This window comes from Cyphellophora europaea (genome assembly GCF_000365145.1).
Source record: "Cyphellophora europaea CBS 101466 unplaced genomic scaffold supercont1.7, whole genome shotgun sequence".
NCBI lineage: Eukaryota > Fungi > Ascomycota > Eurotiomycetes > Chaetothyriales > Cyphellophoraceae > Cyphellophora > Cyphellophora europaea.
Genome location: NW_008481813.1, coordinates 864,137 through 882,029, shown reverse-complemented (window position 1 = coordinate 882,029; position 17,893 = coordinate 864,137). Strand labels below are relative to the sequence as shown.

The 17,893-nt window shown below is 54.7% G+C and overlaps 9 protein-coding genes across 9 annotated transcripts; 4 read left to right on the top strand and 5 right to left on the bottom strand.

Moving 5' to 3' along the window:
* Positions 1–421: 421 nt before the first annotated feature.
* On the bottom strand, positions 422–1,615 carry HMPREF1541_07419 (uncharacterized protein; the record flags this gene model as incomplete). The annotated part of the gene is made up of 2 exons (XM_008721743.1): positions 422–804; positions 856–1,615. 2 exons carry the CDS (start codon positions 1,613–1,615, stop codon positions 422–424), a joined length of 1,143 nt encoding a protein of 380 aa, XP_008719965.1.
* Positions 1,616–2,351: 736 nt separating this feature from the next.
* Positions 2,352–3,095, top strand: HMPREF1541_07418 (uncharacterized protein; the record flags this gene model as incomplete). Its single annotated transcript, XM_008721742.1, has 1 exon — positions 2,352–3,095. The coding sequence occupies one exon, from the start codon at positions 2,352–2,354 to the stop codon at positions 3,093–3,095; it is 744 nt and encodes a 247-aa protein (XP_008719964.1).
* A 47-nt stretch (positions 3,096–3,142) lies between these two features.
* HMPREF1541_07417 (uncharacterized protein) lies at positions 3,143–4,180 on the bottom strand (the record flags this gene model as incomplete). The annotated part of the gene is made up of 1 exon (XM_008721741.1): positions 3,143–4,180. The coding sequence occupies one exon, from the start codon at positions 4,178–4,180 to the stop codon at positions 3,143–3,145; it is 1,038 nt and encodes a 345-aa protein (XP_008719963.1).
* A 471-nt stretch (positions 4,181–4,651) lies between these two features.
* HMPREF1541_07416 (RuvB-like helicase 1) lies at positions 4,652–6,065 on the top strand (the record flags this gene model as incomplete). The annotated part of the gene is made up of 2 exons (XM_008721740.1): positions 4,652–5,012; positions 5,059–6,065. The coding sequence occupies 2 exons, from the start codon at positions 4,652–4,654 to the stop codon at positions 6,063–6,065; spliced, it is 1,368 nt and encodes a 455-aa protein (XP_008719962.1).
* A 668-nt stretch (positions 6,066–6,733) lies between these two features.
* Positions 6,734–7,334, bottom strand: HMPREF1541_07415 (uncharacterized protein; the record flags this gene model as incomplete). The annotated part of the gene is made up of 3 exons (XM_008721739.1): positions 6,734–6,767; positions 6,820–7,272; positions 7,324–7,334. The coding sequence occupies 3 exons, from the start codon at positions 7,332–7,334 to the stop codon at positions 6,734–6,736; spliced, it is 498 nt and encodes a 165-aa protein (XP_008719961.1).
* Positions 7,335–7,893: 559 nt separating this feature from the next.
* Positions 7,894–9,609, top strand: HMPREF1541_07414 (uncharacterized protein; the record flags this gene model as incomplete). The annotated part of the gene is made up of 1 exon (XM_008721738.1): positions 7,894–9,609. The coding sequence occupies one exon, from the start codon at positions 7,894–7,896 to the stop codon at positions 9,607–9,609; it is 1,716 nt and encodes a 571-aa protein (XP_008719960.1).
* Positions 9,610–10,515: 906 nt separating this feature from the next.
* On the bottom strand, positions 10,516–13,323 carry HMPREF1541_07413 (uncharacterized protein; the record flags this gene model as incomplete). The annotated part of the gene is made up of 1 exon (XM_008721737.1): positions 10,516–13,323. One exon carries the CDS (start codon positions 13,321–13,323, stop codon positions 10,516–10,518), a length of 2,808 nt encoding a protein of 935 aa, XP_008719959.1.
* A 1,258-nt stretch (positions 13,324–14,581) lies between these two features.
* On the top strand, positions 14,582–15,691 carry HMPREF1541_07412 (uncharacterized protein; the record flags this gene model as incomplete). The annotated part of the gene is made up of 2 exons (XM_008721736.1): positions 14,582–15,338; positions 15,393–15,691. 2 exons carry the CDS (start codon positions 14,582–14,584, stop codon positions 15,689–15,691), a joined length of 1,056 nt encoding a protein of 351 aa, XP_008719958.1.
* A 108-nt stretch (positions 15,692–15,799) lies between these two features.
* Positions 15,800–17,397, bottom strand: HMPREF1541_07411 (uncharacterized protein; the record flags this gene model as incomplete). The annotated part of the gene is made up of 4 exons (XM_008721735.1): positions 15,800–15,873; positions 15,972–16,103; positions 16,194–17,267; positions 17,319–17,397. The coding sequence occupies 4 exons, from the start codon at positions 17,395–17,397 to the stop codon at positions 15,800–15,802; spliced, it is 1,359 nt and encodes a 452-aa protein (XP_008719957.1).
* Between the last annotated feature and the right edge of the window lie 496 nt (positions 17,398–17,893).

Sequence of the window (17,893 nt, the reverse complement as noted above, 5' to 3'; positions counted from 1 at the left end):
TGTGGTCTGTGTTGGTGTTGGGTAGGGCTGATTACGATTCAGGATGACCGGTGCATAAGGGAATAGGAAATGTGTCATGAGAGATGGGGATCAAGTCGATGGGTATGGATGAGGGTCTTTGCTTCGACTACTTGTCATCGATGCACAAGGGCACCGCGCTTTACTTTGCCGGCTCAATTGCTCTACTCGTTCTCAGCCGCTGTCGGACCTCTCAAAACGCTGTAGTAATGCTGCTTAGATGCTTGCTGCTTCGTCGCTCCGTGCTCGATGCTCGATGCGCAGTGCCGGGTAGTGATGATCTATTGCGTCAGAGCTCCAAACCAACTCCCTGCAAATAGGTGTGCCCAAACTTCCTTTCTCCATGCTCCTCTATCCTCCCGCCCTTCAATTGACCGATACACAGCTTACTTCGTTCAAAGCTCTAATCGCCGAGCACCAAAAGCCCCCTCCGATTCTCCGGTGCTCGCTCGCTCTCGGGCAACTTACGCTTCGGCGGCTCCGCGATGGGCACATCCTCTTGTGTGCGCCACTTGCCCGCAAAGATGTCCTTCAGCTTGTCTTCCACGTAGCTAGCGATCAGCGGGAGGGTCGAGGGCTCGTTCCACAAGCGTGTTGTGCGGACTGTGATGGAGACAGATGCGGGTGGAATGGGTTGGTCTGCGGGTTTGGCTGAGAGCAGCTGTGTAGTGGAAGGACCTGTCTCTGCGGGCGTCGCGAGGGTAGGAGGGCCAGTGGGGAGAGTAGTAGGTCCGTTGAAATAGAGGGGTAGGAGAGGGATGAGATAGCCGTCGGGGTAAGGGGACTCTGAACTTCTGGGTCAGTAGTGTTTGTCTCTGGGAGGGGCTGGTGGCTTACCGTAGACAGTAAACTGGTCAAGGTACAGAAGTAGCTCCAGGCTTTGCAGATGGCCCAGCTTCTTCCTTGTCTCAATGATGCTCCTGTTCATCCACGGAGAATGGCAACCATCTGAGCATCGCTCTAGGATTTGGATATGCTGTAGCTTCGCTGCGCTCTTGGAGAATGACTCTGCGAAGTAGTTCAGGTCGCGCAGTGATGTGAAGGTGAAACGGTTCTTGGTGAAGATGAGGTCGAGGGCTTCCCTTCGAATCATGCGTGAGAGCAGCAGTAGCTCGGTCTGCAGGAACGGGGGAGGGTTGTCGGCAGCTTGTACGCGAAAGCTGAAGCCACGTTCGCAGTTGCAATGGCCACTGTCCATGTTAAGCATAGCGTCACCGCAGCGAGAAAGGCGGAAACCTAGTTTCACGTTGCCTTTGACGGGGTGCAAATGGATTGATTCCGGGGCTTCGACCAGGTAGCGAAAGATATGTTGGCGAACTTCGGTCGGGAGCTTCGTGTAGAGGGGGCAGTTGCCAATCCCATCGATGGCTGGTTGGGCATCGCGGACCAAAGACTCTTTCAGCTCTCGTTGAAGTTGGTCAGATACTAAGCGGTCGATCTTGAATTCATCAAAGTCGAAGCCAGCGCGAACGAGGTGGCAAGCGTAGGCTTCAGTCTTGGCTAGCCGAACAGCGGCGAAAAGAGAGCCTGGGTTTTGGTCCTGGAATGCTTCGTGAAGATTGTCGAGTGCCCTGGCGGCCACTGCGCGAGACAACATGGTGATGGAGCGCGGTGCGAGAGCGGATTGGCAAAGAGTGATGAGGCTGCGAGCTGTTGTGCGTCTCTCCCGGTGTCTTCGGTCAGTTGATTCGTGCTGGAATCGGTTGGTGACTTTGCTAAGATCAGCTGCAGCAAGCGGCAGCAGATGCTGTCCCCCTCAACCACTCTCAATGGCTGTCGATCCAAGACATAGGCAGCCCATCGAAGATTGGAGCTAATTCGCCGGTAACGAGCTCAGTCTGATGAGCCTGGTACGGAGTTGGTGGAATGGAAGTGCTGATAGTGGCACGCCTACTGTAAACCACACTTGCTAGGTAGGCTACCAAATGCACAGCAGGAACGATGTTGCCCTTAGCACGGAGATAAGCCTACTTTTAGGGAGGCTGTGCGGCCCCAATGCTCTGAGGCGTTCTATCACTCTCGATGACCGCCTCAAGTTTTGCTTAAAGAGGTACTTGCTATCAAAGGCGAGGCACTACCAAGGTGAGGTGCAGTCCAGGTAAGGAATGTCCCTGGCCAATCAAGGCGCAGCGTAAGGCGGGGCTCCATTTCGGGCTTGGTTGGTGGTGACTTTGATGCTGAATAATGCACTCCTCTCGGCGACCTCGCTTGACACTATAAAACGCTCCCGAGGCCCCCGAGCCAGTCGAGTATAGAGCCTAGATGTACCTACACCTCCTACAGCCTGCCCGTACATGAACTTCACTCCCACGGCCAGACTGCTGACCAACAGAATGACTCAATACAACATCTCCATCACCTCGGACATCGTCTGCCCATGGTGCTACATCGGCCACACTCGCCTCAGCAAAGCCATTGCGAAGCACAAGGAATCCAATCCCAACGATACTTTCAAGCTCTCCTACAAACCCTTCTACCTCAACCCCGCCGCCCAAGTCCACGCCTCAGGTTCCGGCCCAGAACCACCACCGTTCCCCATCCCGTCAATCGATCGCCGAGAATACTATGCATCCAAGTTCGGCCCCCAGCGCGCCAAGCAGATCGAGGCCATGATGATCCAGACCTCCCACGACGAGGGCCTGGACTTCAAATTTGGCGGCAAGACCGGGCCCTCCAGGAACGGACATCGCCTGATCCGCTACGCTCAGAACCACGGCGGTGAAGATGCCCAGAACGCGGCCATGAAGGGCCTGTGGCGCCGCTACTTCGAACAGGAAGTCGACATTACCACGCTGGACACGCTCGTCGAGGTGGGCGTCGAGGCTGGTCTTGGCTCTGCGGAGGGGGTGAAGCAGTTTCTGGAGAGCGGCGCCGAGGCCAAGACTGTGGACGAGGAGGCCGAACAGGCCCGCGACAAGGGCATCAGCGGTGTTCCCCATTATGAGATACAAGGTTTGTACGAGGTGAGCGGCGCCCAGGAGCCGAGAGCGTTTGAGATGTTGTTTAAGCGATATAAGGATAGCGAGGCCAAGGCAGAAGCGGGAAAGACTGCCGCCAACGGCAGCGCCTGCTTGTAGGTAGGATTGTCTGTAGTAATGTACAAAATGTCGCAATGATTCGACGATCAACGTACACGTTCCGGGACTTCTTCCGGGTGCCTCTCTTGGGTAGCGGGCTCGGGCTCCATCTCTTCCACCTCGGCCTCTTGCTCTTCGAGTTCTACTTCATCTGCAACTCCTTCCTCGAGCAGCTTCGGCGAGGTGGACTCGCTGCGCAGCTTGCGCCGCGGCTGGTAAGCTCCCCTTATCTTCACAGCTCTCTCTTCCTCAACCACCGTCGGCAACGTCAACTGGCTCGGTAGTGTGGTCCGTAGCGTACCACCTTGCTTGTCCTTCCCCACGTAGCTCGGCTGATCCGATTCACTCCACTGGCTGTTGGTCTCTTCGTCCCACGAGAAATCCGAAGCATCCCATTGTCTTTTGACATGCTCATCCCATTTCTCCATCTTTTCTCGCAGGTTCTCCCAGGCTTGATCTTGCTGTGCAATCAACTGCTGCCTCCTCTTGGGATCGTTCCAAACGTCCGCGAACGTCTCCTCCGTAGGATCGTTCTCGGGCAGCCCAAGCTTGCGGCGCTCGTCTCTGAACTGTTTCTGTACGGCGGGCGATTTCATGATAATGTAGCGCAGTTTCCAGCCCAAAAGCCCGAGCTCCTTTATCCGGCTAGGCTTGTCGCCCAGGACGTACTGGTCGAGGCCGCCAGCCTTTCGGATGGTGCGCATCACTCGAGCTCGAATCGGTATCGTCAGCTCCTGGTTCAGAGCCTCACTCCTGATCTTCTCGAGCCGGACATTGGGGAACCACTTTCGCAACGTTTTGCCCTTGTTGCGGCCTTGAGAAATCTTGTTTCCTGACTGGATCGTGGCACCACCATATAGACCGTAGTTTGCTTCTGGGTAATTGACATTCGCGCCATACGGGTATGGAGGCATCAGCGGATCTGTGTGCTTGAGCCATGGTTGTGCCAGAGTCTTGTGCCAGCTATCTCTTGACAACGCGAATTTTGGGGTGTAGAATCCTGGTCTCTTGATTTGCTTGTACTGCGCTGTCGAGGGCGATGCTTTGACAGCAGCGAGCCTGTGCGCAACAGCTTCCGTTGCCATCGTGATGGGCAGATGGAAAAATAGGATGTGCAAGAAATGACTTGTACTCCTGGCGTGGGTGCTTCGAGAGGTCGAAAGGCGAAGAATTAACGGCAACCACAATATAGAAACGTCACCGACCCATAGACAGAGCTCCTGGAAAGGAAGGAGGGAATGAGCTCCAAAGATGAGTCCAAGTATGGGGTGCCGAAGCTATGGATGGAGATGGTAGAAAAATGGTCGACCGCATTGAAGTTCAAGATTGCGGAGATGATTTTTGGCGTGTCGCGTCAATGTGAACATCCACCCACACTTCAAACCTGTGCACTCCCTTGTATGCAGACATTCTCTAGGCTGTTATAATCCTACTGATTTGCTGAAACAACTTTCACACGGTCGATCATCCCGCGACGACAGGCTCCTTCCGCCTCAGCCTTTTGTGCCTGAACTCACTCAAGCTCGCGGTCCGCCGCAGCAGATTCCTCATACACCATGGTCAGTCTCAGCGAGGTCAAGAACACGCAGCGTGAGAATCGCATTGCCGCGCACAGTCACATTAAAGGCCTTGCCCTAAGAAGCGATGGCACCGCTGATACCAGTGGCAACTTCATCGGACAAGCGGCCGCGCGTGAGGCATGCGGCGTAGTAGTCGACCTGATCAAGGCGAAGAAACTCAGTGGTCGCGCTGTGCTGCTCGCCGGTGGTCCAGGCACAGGGAAAACAGCCCTGGCGCTCGCTGTGTCGCAGGAGCTCGGCACAAAAGTCCCCTTCTGCCCCATTGTGGGCAGCGAGATCTACAGCACCGAAGTGAAGAAAACAGAAGCCCTAATGGAGAATTTCAGACGAGCTATTGGTATTCATGCCCCTCCTCCCGCATCGTTCTTGGACTGACATCCTAGGCCTGCGTGTGCGCGAGACAAAAGAAGTGTACGAAGGCGAAGTCACCGAGCTCATTCCAGAAGAAGCCGAAAACCCGTTAGGAGGCTACGGACGCACCATCTCCCACCTAATTCTCACTCTCAAATCCGCCAAAGGTACCAAAAAGCTCCGCCTCGATCCCTCAATCTACGAAGCCATCACCAAAGAGCGCGTCACAGTCGGCGATGTGATCTACATCGAAGCCAACACAGGCGCCTGCAAGCGCGTTGGTCGATCGGACGCCTACGCCACAGAATTTGACCTCGAAGCCGAAGAGTACGTGCCGGTACCCAAGGGCGAGGTTCATAAGAAGAAAGAAGTTGTGCAAGACGTCACGCTGCATGACCTCGACATCGCGAATGCGCGGCCTCAGGGCGGCCAGGATGTCATGAGCATGATGGGTCAATTGATGAAGCCCAAAAAGACCGAGATTACGGACAAGCTCCGCGCGGAAATCAACAAGGTGGTGTCGCGGTACATCGATCAAGGCGTGGCCGAGCTGGTGCCGGGCGTGCTCTTCATCGACGAAGTCCACATGCTGGACATCGAGTGCTTCACCTACCTGAACCGTGCGCTAGAGCAGCCCATCTCGCCCATTGTCATCCTGGCCAGCAACCGCGGCAACACCGTCATCCGCGGCACCGACGGGGTGACCGGCGCCCATGGCATCCCCGCCGACCTGCTGAACCGCCTGCTCATCGTCCCCACCCTCCCGTACAACGCCCAAGAGGTCAGCACCATCATCAAGCTGCGCGCCCGCGTCGAGGGACTGGCACTCAACGACGCGGCGCTGCAGAAGATCAGCGAGCACGGCACCAAGGTCAGTCTGCGCTACGCGCTTCAGCTGCTGACGCCGGCGAGCATTCTGTCCAAGGTCAATGGGCGCAGCGAGATTGCCGTTGAGGACGTGGCCGAGTGCGAGGACCTGTTCATCGACGCGAGGAGGAGCGCCAAGGTTGTGGAGGGCTCTGCAGGGTTCATCAGCTGAGAGGTGATTGTGAGTTCGCAAGCCATGTAAACCAAGGTTTTGGGGCTTTATGATTTTTACCAACGAGCATTTCCAGCGCCAGGTGAGTGTTTTGGGGAAGGGAGACGAGGCATGTCTACGGAGATGCGAGCCGGACTAGCTAAAGGGCCGCACAACGTTTCAGAAGCAAGATGTCGAAGCCTTTTTGGGCAGCTCGTGCGACAAAGACTAGGGCTGAGGCTGGTGTAGCAGTCAAGATTGCTGGGCAAAGGGGGAAATACCCCATCAGATCTCTCACGGATCCGAGTTGCTGTCGAACGACAAGCTAGATGATACATTGGGGCGGAATCCCGTCGGAGGTAGAGAAAAAAAAGGCCAACGCATTGTCTTGATATCATTTGCAAATCCAATACAAGCCCTATTTGTGGTATCTAAGCGGAAGCCGAGAAGCACTGCGGTAGCCCGCAAGGTATCAGTAATGACACCTTGGGTTCGTTGGATACCAGTACTGTTGCCGGTGCTATAATGAGTTGAGCCGTTTGCGCCTCGTGGTATCGATCAATCTAAGGCAATGCTGAGAGTCGAGAGTGTTCAATGCCGTCGCCTTTGCGCCGCTGGCTATCCTTCTGCATTTGTGCAGCTGTTCCACCCGTCATCATCGTCCCTTTCACGCACAGTGTAGTGGTAGTCTATTTGGGAGGATACTTGTTCTCCAGCAGCCACCTGTTGCATTGTTAGCTTGTCCTCGCACTCCTCAGCGCCGCGCGAAACTCACTGGCTAGCGAAGTAATCTCCCACGGCCAGAGCACCAATGCCACCGGCAACGGTGCCAGCCAACTTCCAATCCAGCTTGCCCTCTTGATGCTTCTGATACGCGCCATAGCCCACCGCTGCAGCCGTGATCGCCCAGAGCACCGCGTTGCCCACAACGACAGGGTTGTCCCTGTTGTCTGCCAATTTCTTGCCGTCCTTCTTCAGCGTGCTCTTGGCCTTCTTCGCCTGCGCGGACGCCTTCTCTTTGGCGGACTCGGCCTTCTTGACAGCTTCCTGGCGAGCGCGCTCAGTTTCGTTCTCGGCTTCACGGATCATGCGCTCGGCTTGAGTATCCGTCTGAACAGATTGCGACTCGAAGTCGGATTTGACACTGGAGATGTGGGGGGAGTCGACATCGATTAGCGACGAGGCCTGAGACTCATCGTGGCTGAGTTGAGGTACGGGGTGGGCTTTGCTATAGCATGAATGTTAGCGGATGAGGCGATTGATGACGATGGGAACGTACGCCTGGGACATGTTAGCATGGCTGGCTAGAACTTGGTTGTGACATGTGATTGTCCGGAGAGCTGGACAGACATACCTCCTCAGGGCTCTGCTCGCTGTTCTTAGCAGCGACGTCGGCGTAGGACATGTTGGCTGGCAGGGCGAGACTGTGGTTGTGAATGGAGTAGTTTTAGCAGTGATGGGAAGAACGGAGGAAGTGATAGACAGCTTCAAGCAAGAACCTTGCAAGGTCGCCTGCCGCAGATTGGCGCAGCACGTTACCGGCCTGCTCAGAAGACCAGGACGTCATAGCTGGACTAGGCCGCATACAGTCTGGCGTTCTCGGCTCCTTTAGAACCTCATTTCTTGGCTTTTGGGTTACGTGAACCTCCGACTTTCTTCCTTCAGCTTCGATCTACAACTTCTGCAGCATGAGTCTTTTGCATGTCCTATATCGATCACCAGTGCATTTCGGCGTTCTCTAAGGGATTCGTTGGCTGTCTCAGCTCCCTTCTGGAGCAGTATCGTCAAACCGAGGTGCCGATATTTTAGTCGCAAAAGTCACCGCATCTAATACCCGAGGGATCTCACCATGGCTGACTCGCCCGCCATTAATGCTGTTCAGGATGAACAACCTGAGGCAGCTGAAGTGCTAGAGAACCATCTACCATCCGGCTATGCTTTTGATGGGACCTTCGAGAGAGCTGATGGTTCTGCCATTGAAGAAGGGGAAGCTCAATCCTCCCTTACCCTATTGGGTGGCGACATTCATCGCGATCTCTACAAGATCGATGCTCGTAACAGACCTCACCACCAGCGAGCAAAGACTTTTTCTGGGCCCGACTTCACCGGCGATGAGAGCGACATGCTACCAATTTCTGAACAGCTCCTTCCTGGTGGGTTCAGACGACAATATGTCGTACAGAAATACGGAACTTTGTCCCGCTTCTCACCACGGAGAGTTCCAATCGCTCGAAACTTTGTTGAATTTCTGGATCTCTATGGCAATTTCGCGGGCGAAGATCTAGAGGAGTCAGAATCTGAGACCGAGGCTGAGACAGACGTCGAGGACGGCGAGCGGAGACCCCTGCTACCCCGTCGAAAGAGCACCAAGCGGATCCAACGACCAGGAGATGCTGGAGTTGCACGAACTTTCTTCACACTGCTCAAGGCTTTCATTGGCACCGGCATAATGTTCCTGCCCAAGGCCTTCCAGAACGGCGGCATTCTCTTTAGCTCGATCACTCTCTTTTTCGTTGCCCTTATCACCACGCTGGCCTTCCACCTCCTTCTGAAATGCAAAGCAAAGTACCCAGGTGGTTATGGAGAGCTCGGCGAAGCCATTGGCGGTCGCAAGATGCGCGCTGTGATCCTTTCTTCCATCACTATCTCCCAACTCGGCTTCGTCTGCGCTGGCACCGTCTTTGTGGCGGACAACCTCAAAGCGTTTGCCGATGCAGTCTCACACAACGCGTCTCCGCTGTCAACCAAAGACCTCATCGCACTGCAACTACTGATCCTTGTCCCTATGGCGCTGATTCGTAACATCTCCAAACTTGGCCCCGCCGCCATGATTGCGGATGTCTTCATCATCCTGGGACTGGTCTACATCTGGTACTACGACATCGCGTTCCTCACCGCTCATGGGATTGCCGAGAGCGTCGTCCTCTTCAATCCGTCCTCCTACACGCTCACCATCGGCGCCGCAATCTTCACCTTCGAGGGCATCGGCCTCATCCTGCCCATCCAGTCCTCCATGAAAGAGCCTCAGAAATTCGAGTGGCTGCTCTATATAGTCATGATCCTCATCACCGCCATCTTCGGCAGCGTCGGCATCCTCTGCTACGCCACCTTCGGCACCGCCACCAAGATCGAAGTCATCTCCAACTTCCCTCAAGACTCGCACCTCGTCAACGCCGTGCAGTTTGTCTACTCCATGGCCGTCCTCGTCGGCACCCCTGTGCAGCTCTTCCCCGCCGTGCGCATCCTGGAAGGCAAGCTCTTCGGAAACATCTCCGGCAAGCACGACCTGGCCGGAAAATGGAAGAAGAACGGCTTCCGTACCGTCATAGTCGTCTTGTGCGTCGCCATCAGCATCTGGGGCTCCGCAAACCTTGACCGCTTCGTCGCCTTGATTGGCAGCTTCGCCTGCGTGCCCCTCGTCTACATCTACCCGCCGCTGCTGCACTACCTGGGCGTGGCTCAGAACCCATGGGTCAAGGCTGGGGATATCGTGTTCATCATCGCCGGTCTGTTTGCAATGATTTTCACAACTGTCATCACGGTCGTTACGAGTTTCCTGCGGTAGAATGAAAACGTTCGCAGCAGATCGAATTGGGGTTGACAAGATCATGTTATCACACGTTCGCGTACTTTTGATTTTCCACAAAAGAATGAACGATACCCAAGAGCTGTGCGCCGATCCCGCATCGAGCGTACGTAGTCAGACGAACAAACCACCTCACTCCATCAACGCAACAGAGCGCGGTCAGAGTTCCACGGAAAAGGTAGAGGTCACGGTAGAAAGAGGGGTAACGGCACATGTATTCGTGTGGGTCCGTCGACAGTAGGCGGCATACTGACTGACTGGAGGATTTTTGGGTAGAAAAGCACTTTTCGCGGCATTTTTTGAGACTTAGCGTAGCATCATGTATGTATGTATCGATCGATCGGTCGTTTCAATGTTTGTGTCATCAGGCTCTATTTCATCCATCGCCCACACGCCATTATTGTCGCTGCCAGTCATGATTTGATGATTTTATGGCAATGCCACCAACTGCTGTGAGCCTCTCCCTAGACGTCAACAAGACGCTATTAAAGTTCTGACGTTGGACATTGGCCGAGCAGGGTACGTAGCTCTTCATGACTGTTTTCATGCTCTTTGATGCCCTTGTTCTTCCACTTTTTCCTTGATGACCACACTGCCGCGGCAGGGTGAGAGGGTCGCAGATGAACTACACCCCTGATGTTGGTGTTGATAAGGCGATAGTCAGGTTCTCCGATCGATGGATCGAGTAGGCACAGGCGTAGGTGGCCGAGCTTTCATTGGTATGAGGGGTGCCTTGCTAGACACGATAGGGACCGCTTGGAAAGTGGGACAAAGTACGCACGAGTCGTCGATGGGTAGCAGCACGTCTTAGGGCCTCGCATGCAGTGCGAGTAAACTAGGTGTAGCCTGTACGGCGTTAGCAAGCAAGCCAAATGACTAGTTGGGTCAACACTCACTTCTCATAGCGTCCGTGTACCCACTTCCACCCTTCAGGTCCCGCACAAAGCTCTCTGCAACATCAATGACCCTCTTGATGTGCTTCATGTCAAGCGGCTTGCCTTCATGTACCGCCAGTGCCTGCGCAGCCCTCACCAGATTTTTGATCTGCCGCCCGTTGACATCTCTTCGTGCAAGATCCATGTAATCCTGATCCGTGATCTTGGCCACTTCCAAGCCCTCGCTCTTCATGACCTTCTCGATGAATAACTTCCAAACGCGGTGACGAGCCTTGGTCGACAACTCTTCGTAGCGTAAGCTCAAGTGAATGCGGGACACAAATGCTTCGTCAAACGTCTCGACACGGTTGGTGGTTAGGAAAAGGATGCCTTGGAAGTATTCAAGCAGGCGAAGGAAGATCGACACCAATGCGTTGCGATGGATGTCGTGGATCGAGCGCTTCTCCAGGAAGACATCCGCTTCGTCAAGCAGGAGAATGGCACCCCATGAATGGGCGATGTCGAGGATGTTTTGCAGCTCTTTCTCCAGATTACGAGGGTCGGTGCCCAAGTCGCCAGCGGAAACCATGTACAGCGGACATTTGAGTAAGTCAGCAATGCCCTCAGCAGTAAGTGTTTTGCCAGTTCCAGGTGGGCCATGGAGAACGCAGCACAGACCACGACCCTTGCCACTGATGATATCATCAATTGATTTGGTAGGATGGAAGGCATGGCTAGAGACGAGAGCTTTGACGATCGACTTCTGCCCCTCTGGTAGTACGAGGCTGTCGAAAGCATCCACGTTGAAGACAACTTCGGAAATTCCAGACACAGTGAATTCCAACCAGAGTTTTTCAGAGAACGCAAAGCCCAGCACGACGGGAGAGGCGATCAGTAGTTCTTCCTCCGTAAAAGCACGCGAGACCGACTCCTCGATACGATCACCCTGTGATATAGCCTGGGCTTCGTCGTTCGGCTCGACCTCAACAGTCCTTATCTGACCGTCCGGAGTGCGAACGACTTTGTACTTGCGGCGCTCTTGGTGGCTGGCTTCTTCGGATGAAGAAGGGGTAATCCCGTCGCCGCCAGCTTCGTCGCTACTGCTGCAGCATCCACAGGCGCTATCGTCCTCATCATCGCTGATCTCGAAGATCTCTTCATCCTCTTCCTTCGGCCGGACGGTGCTGATCTGGTAGTTGGGATTAATACGGAGGTGAATAGCAGGGTCGCACATGATCCGACCGTTGATATTGATTTTGAGGATTTGTCGCTTGCGCTTGGTATAAGCCATGCCCTTATGGTACTTGTAGTGAACACCTTCAAGGGCGACAAACTTCTTACCACGCTCGATCAATTGAGTCCTGAGCGCCTCAGGATCCCTATGGTACTGCAATGGATAGCAATCGAGGGTAGGTATGCGGCGAACGCCCTGAAAGCTGGGCACTTGGACAGACATACTACCCATGCCAAAGGATTTACCGTCGTACTCGAGATACCTGCCTTCAATTGTGTACCAAGTACCTTTCATGAAATGCGAATCCTTGCTCACGTACTCAATCTTGAAGGCGCGTGGCTGCTCATTGTCTCCGTATGTGTTGGTGTAGGCGATGGTATTTGGCTTGAAAAGAGCCCACAGCAAGTCGAAGGAGATGGTCTTGTTGTTCAGCATTGGCAGGAGTGTCTTCTTGGTTTCGGTATAATCTTTGTCGAGGTATTTTATCAGGATCTTCAAGTGCTGAGCCTTGGTAGCGAGCTCCCTGCGGACCTTCTTCTTTTTGGCCGCCTTGCTCTGCTCGGAAAGTTTGCCCATGTATGTGCGAGTCTCCTCCAGATAGAGAAAGAGTTGATTAGGATCGACATGAGGAGTGTCGGCGACCAGGCTAACACCTTTCACACCAGCCATGACGTGCTGCAGAGCTTCCTTGAGTGGTTTTGACTTGATGTCGACGAGTGTCTCCTGGTACTTGTGCTCCCAATCGAACTTTCGCCGAACGGTGAAGATGTACTGATCCCATTCATCGGTGTCTTCGTCTTCCACCGTCTCGGTCAATTTGTAGTTGTGAATAGACTGGTCCCATAGCTGGTCGACTCGCTTGAAGGCGACCTTGGATGCACGTTTCTTCTTGGCTGGTTTGGACTTCCTCTTCTGCTTTTCCTTCAGCTTACGGGCACCCTCCAGATCAAGGTCACGGCGGGTCAAGCCGCTGAGTTTGAGAGCATCGAGGGACTGTTTTCGATTACGTCCACGCGAAGCATTGCCGAGATTCCTAAGCTGGGCATAAATGTCTGCAAGCTCGTCTGGATCCTCATGTTGCTGCTGTTGCTGTCGCATAGACTTGAGGATGTTCAACATCCGGGCCTTGTCTTGCTGTTGACGGAGTAACTCGAGCTGCATTCGAGGATCTTCGTCCTCCGAATCAGCTTGGTCCGAATCATCATCTGCTTCCTCTTCTTCTTCGCGTAGCTGCCGTCGTTTCAGCTTCTTGGGTTCCTTCTTCAGCTTTCTGGACCGTGCCTTCTTGTTCTTCCTCTTTTTGATGGCCTCTGCATCGTCAGAGGAGTCGCTGTCCGCCGCTGAGGATGACAGGTCGGAGTCTGAGTCGGAGGATGATGTTGACGAGGAGGAATCACTAGAATCTTGCTTGCGAGACTTCTTAGGCGGGCTCTTTTTGCAGTGCGCGTGCTTCTTTCGTGAAGTAGCTTTGGGCTTTTCAGTGGCCAAGTTGCCATCGGCGGGCAGCGCAGTCTCTGCAGACTCGACATCATTGTTCTTCTGGACTTCGGGCTGTGTCTGCGTGGCAGTAGTCTCTTGCTCCATGGTGACGGGACGGCTGAGTCGCACTGCAGATCATGTGGGCAAGATGCGGAGGCGGGGGAAGAACGCTGGAAGGTGAGACAAGAATATTAGAAACGCCAGCAACACTCATCAAGAAGCAACATGGAAAGCAGTAGTGTTTTGCGGAAACAACAAACGCAATTGTCAAGGATCATGTGGCCAGCTGCTGAGGATCAGGCAGAAATGGTCCTTTCAAAATGACTCGATGATGACAGGCAGCCTGAGTTCGTTGGGCAGAGTGCGACCAGCGTTAGGTCGGTTTGGTTTCTTAAAAGCCGCAGTACTCAACGCCAGCGATGTACGCAGGTTGAGTGGACAACGTGAGCGAACGAGGCATACGCAGGTGGGTATGGATCTGATGCGTGGAGCGTTGGGTCGATGTCATACGGGTGGAGCAGACTGTCCACCCGTCGACCTATACTTGTCAATCGCACACGTCCCTCTACCCTCGAGTCCTGCTCCTCGACGCCTTCGTTCATTCGCGCCTAGTGGTATGCGGACTCAGACAGCGGCTGACACGGCAGAAGCCATCCTATCATGCACCCTGCCAACCTGCTGCAGCCCTGAGTCCCCAGTCACCGGTTTGACCAACGAGTTCGCTTCCCAAGCTTAGCCTACTCAAATCCCCCTCCTAACGTCCTAGCCTTGTGCGCCATCGCCAACCGTGATGGCCTGCCGTCCTGTGGGTCGTTGCGCCCCGCGGCCCTGTCTCAGTCGAGAACCGAAGTCCGGGTAGAAGCGATGCTAGATCTAGACTCCCCAAGGCATGAGGGTGCTCTCATGGCACAGCAAGCGACCCGCCTTCTGGGTCTCATCATATCTAGTAAGGTATCCCAAGTCTTGGGGTTGCTAGCATGATTCGCACAGCTTTGTCAGGACCATGGCACAACTCCTCGCTAACGAGGGGCTGTACTTATGCTCCAGACATTTTGCAGCGCCCAATTGGTAATCAACACCGCGGTCCATAGCTAAACGTGATCGTTGGTGGGTGGTCGGATACCGAGGTATCTCCACATAACATTGATTGGCAGTCCAAGCCGTTCGCGAATAAATACCACCCGAGCCGACTTGAACACCATGATCAACATTCCGTACAGACGCGCAGCGCTGCAACAACCCCAGAGAGACGGTAAGCACAACTAACATTGTAGAGCAGCCCGCACATCTGCGATCCTGCCCGCTGCCAACCCGACCTTCGCCCCTCCCCCACCTCGCCTCAACCGCAACCATATCCTCAACCATGGTCCAAAACAAAGCTTTCATCTACAAACAGGTACCGCAGGGCTGGCCCAAACCGGGTCAAGACCTCACAATTGAGGATATTGGCTTCGATGACAATGCCTCACCTCCACCAGGTGGCATCACTACCAAGAACCTTTATGCCGCCTTCGATCCCTCGCAGCGGGGCCGCATGCGCGACCCAGCCATCAAGTCCTATTCCCCGGCAATGGAGGCTGGCAAGCCTGTCATCTCCGTCTCCGTCATCGCAAAGGTCCTCAAGTCCGACACCGACAAGTTCCCTCCCAGCAGCACCGTCATCATCGGCCGCACCTACACCGAGAGCTTTTCCGCCATCCCTGCCGACGCTCTAGGGACAGTGCACATCATCGAGGCCAAGGCCGGCGTGCCACTGACGGCGTACCTCGGTGCTCTGGGCATGACGGGCATGACGGCGTACGGCTCGCTGCACGAGATCGGCAGGCCGAAGAAGGGCGATGTTATCCTCGTCTCGGCCGCGGCGGGCGCCGTCGGGCAGTTCGTAGGGCAGATCGCGGTGCGTGAGGGTCTGCATGTCATTGGATCGGTCGGCGACGATAGGAAACTCGAGTTTATCACCAAAGAGCTCGGCTTCCATGCCGGCTTCAATTACAAGAAGGAGAACATGGCCGAGGCGATCAAGCGGCTGGCGCCTGACGGACTAGACATCTTCTACGACAACGTCGGGGGAGAATTGTTAGATATCGCGATCGCGAATATGAAGGAGTTTGGTCGGATTGGTAGGACCCTTTCATCGCCTTTTAGCACAACTTTTCCGTACTAACATCAAACAGTCGCCTGCGGCTCTATATCCCAGTACAACAACGCCAGCGCCTCGGATGCGTATGGCGTAAAGAACTACGGGCAGGTGGTCCGCAAGCGCCTCTTGTGGCAGGGCTTCCTAGTCTTTGATGAGAACATCGCGAAACATCGGAAAGCACGTGACGACAATATCAGCAAGTGGATAGCAGACGGGACCTTCAAGTCGGTGGATCATGTAACGAAGGGAATGGACAACGCAATCGATGGGTTCATCGGCATGTTGAAAGGTGATAATCTGGGCAAATCGGTTCTCTGGATTCAAGACCCTTGAGGGCATCCAGATCATGATGATACTTTCTGGCTGAAGAGTTGATACATGAGGCGTCTGCAAAAGGCGAGCTTAGTCCTGATCCTTAATCTGCTCGATTCACTGAAGATATTAGCAAGAGAACGGCTCTCCCACCGCCCCAGAACTATAAGCATCAACGATAAGCTTGATCGAAATGTACATGCCTATAACAACACATTAGTGCTGATGACTCTACCTTGAGGCTCGTTCTTGAAACCCCCGTGTACTACCGTACGAGATGCCACGGCAGAGCCTGACTTACCGGCAACACAAATGAAGAACCCCGCCAGAAATGTCGCGCAGTTCAGCAGACACATTCCCCATCGCTGCCGGTAAGCTACCCAGCCAGCGTGATCGTGCCACGCATCAAATAGCCAGAAAGCTCCCGCAATGCCTAGATTTCTACTGTCAGCAGCAACGCTTTTCAAGCCCACTGTGCCCGGATTCCCCTTGATTCGTGATATGACCAGCATTGCAAACTCACCATACGTATACCAACTCGCGAACAAGCTCGCCGCAATGCTGACCAAGTACGCAAATATCGGCACTCCGACCGCCAACACAAAGGCCGCAGCATTCATCAGCAGCACGAGTGCCGCCCACACGGCCCAGCCGAGCAGCGTGTGGTGGTGCAAGTGGCGACTGCGGGCCGGGCGGCGGAAGAGGCGCACGAAGAAGAGCTTCGCGGCCGTGTGCGCGTACAGCGAGCCGGCGATCAGGAAGTTGGGCAGCGCAATGCCGTAGGCGGCCTTGGACCAGTGGGACGGAAGGGAGGAGAAGGCCGGGCTCGCGATGCCGTCGCCGAGGTAGACGTACATGACAGCTGCGAATACGCAGTAGACGGTGGTGGCGAAGATCTGCAGTGTCCAGGCGGCTTTTTTGGCATCTTTTGGCTGGGACATTTCGCTGATGAGGATGAAGAACATGAAGTGGCCGGCGTACGAGAAGACGGGGTTTGTGATGGCGAGGAAAGCATGGTAGAAGTCGGAAGGTTTGGCCGTTTCGATGGGCTGAGGCGACGAGATGGCGCCGGCACCGGCCATGCCGACAATGCCGGCAGCGAGGATGCCGATGCAGGCGAGCACCGAGAGGAGGGAGAGGTGGTCCAACGTTCGGAACAGTGATACGAGGAAGGTTGGGACGGCGAAGATGCCGGTGTATATCATTAAACACAGCTTGTTGTCAGACAGGGTGGACAAGGCGATCTGGCCGGCTAGGAGCTGGCTGCCCGTGGCGAAGACTGCGAAGATGACGGTGCCAGCAGACAGGATCTCGCGAAGGACGGGTCCGCCCATGATCATGCCGGCGTCTCCCATATTGTGGACCTCGGGGTGCCGAAGCTTGAAGTCGACGAGAACAAGGGAGGTGTAGAGGGCGAAAATGCCGAGGAAAGCGATGAGCAGGAGACCAGGGACGATTCCTACGACGGCGAGGGCGGCGGGAAGGGATAGCATACCGTTGGAAACGATTTCTGCAATCATAAGGACCGAGCACATCTGCCATGATAGTGTCTTGTACTTGATGGTGGCATTGTCCTCCCGACCAAAAACATCGGTATCTGGTTGACATCAGCAACAATAGTCGCACAGCATGGGTTCCAGATCTCTACCGTGGTAGTCATCAGAGGTACCCGTTGGATGCCCCTCATCGTCTTCAGAGCCATGCTTTCTCTCCAAACTCCCAGACATGATTCTTCGCAGACAATGGCAACGCAAGGGATCAGCTTGAGTATCTCGTCACAGATACCAGCCATGTTCGAGGCTCGCCTCCATAGCTCAAGGTATCAAGAGATAGGCAACGAGCCAGCGGTGGTGCAGCTCGTCGTCCGCAATAGATAAGGGTGATGCATCAGTGATTTGTTCTGAACAATCGTCTCGTATTCATGGTGGTTGGGGACGCCTACAACTGGAAAGCTTCAATCTATCAAGCATACTGGCTCCCGGCACGGATAGCCGGAGAGATGCCCTCCCCCGCGCCCGGGACGCGTGCCTAGATTGCATTGCGGAGAACTGCCCGAGGTTGCTTAAGTAAAAATGCCATTTCCCCTTAACGCGGGCGCATCCCCGCCACCCCGACCGCATCGTCAACGACAAGCTCGGAAAAGTCAAGATCTGGTCATGACGACGGTGGACTCTTCCTCTGTCCACATCTTGTTGCCTTGAAAAAAAGATTCATGGAAAGACT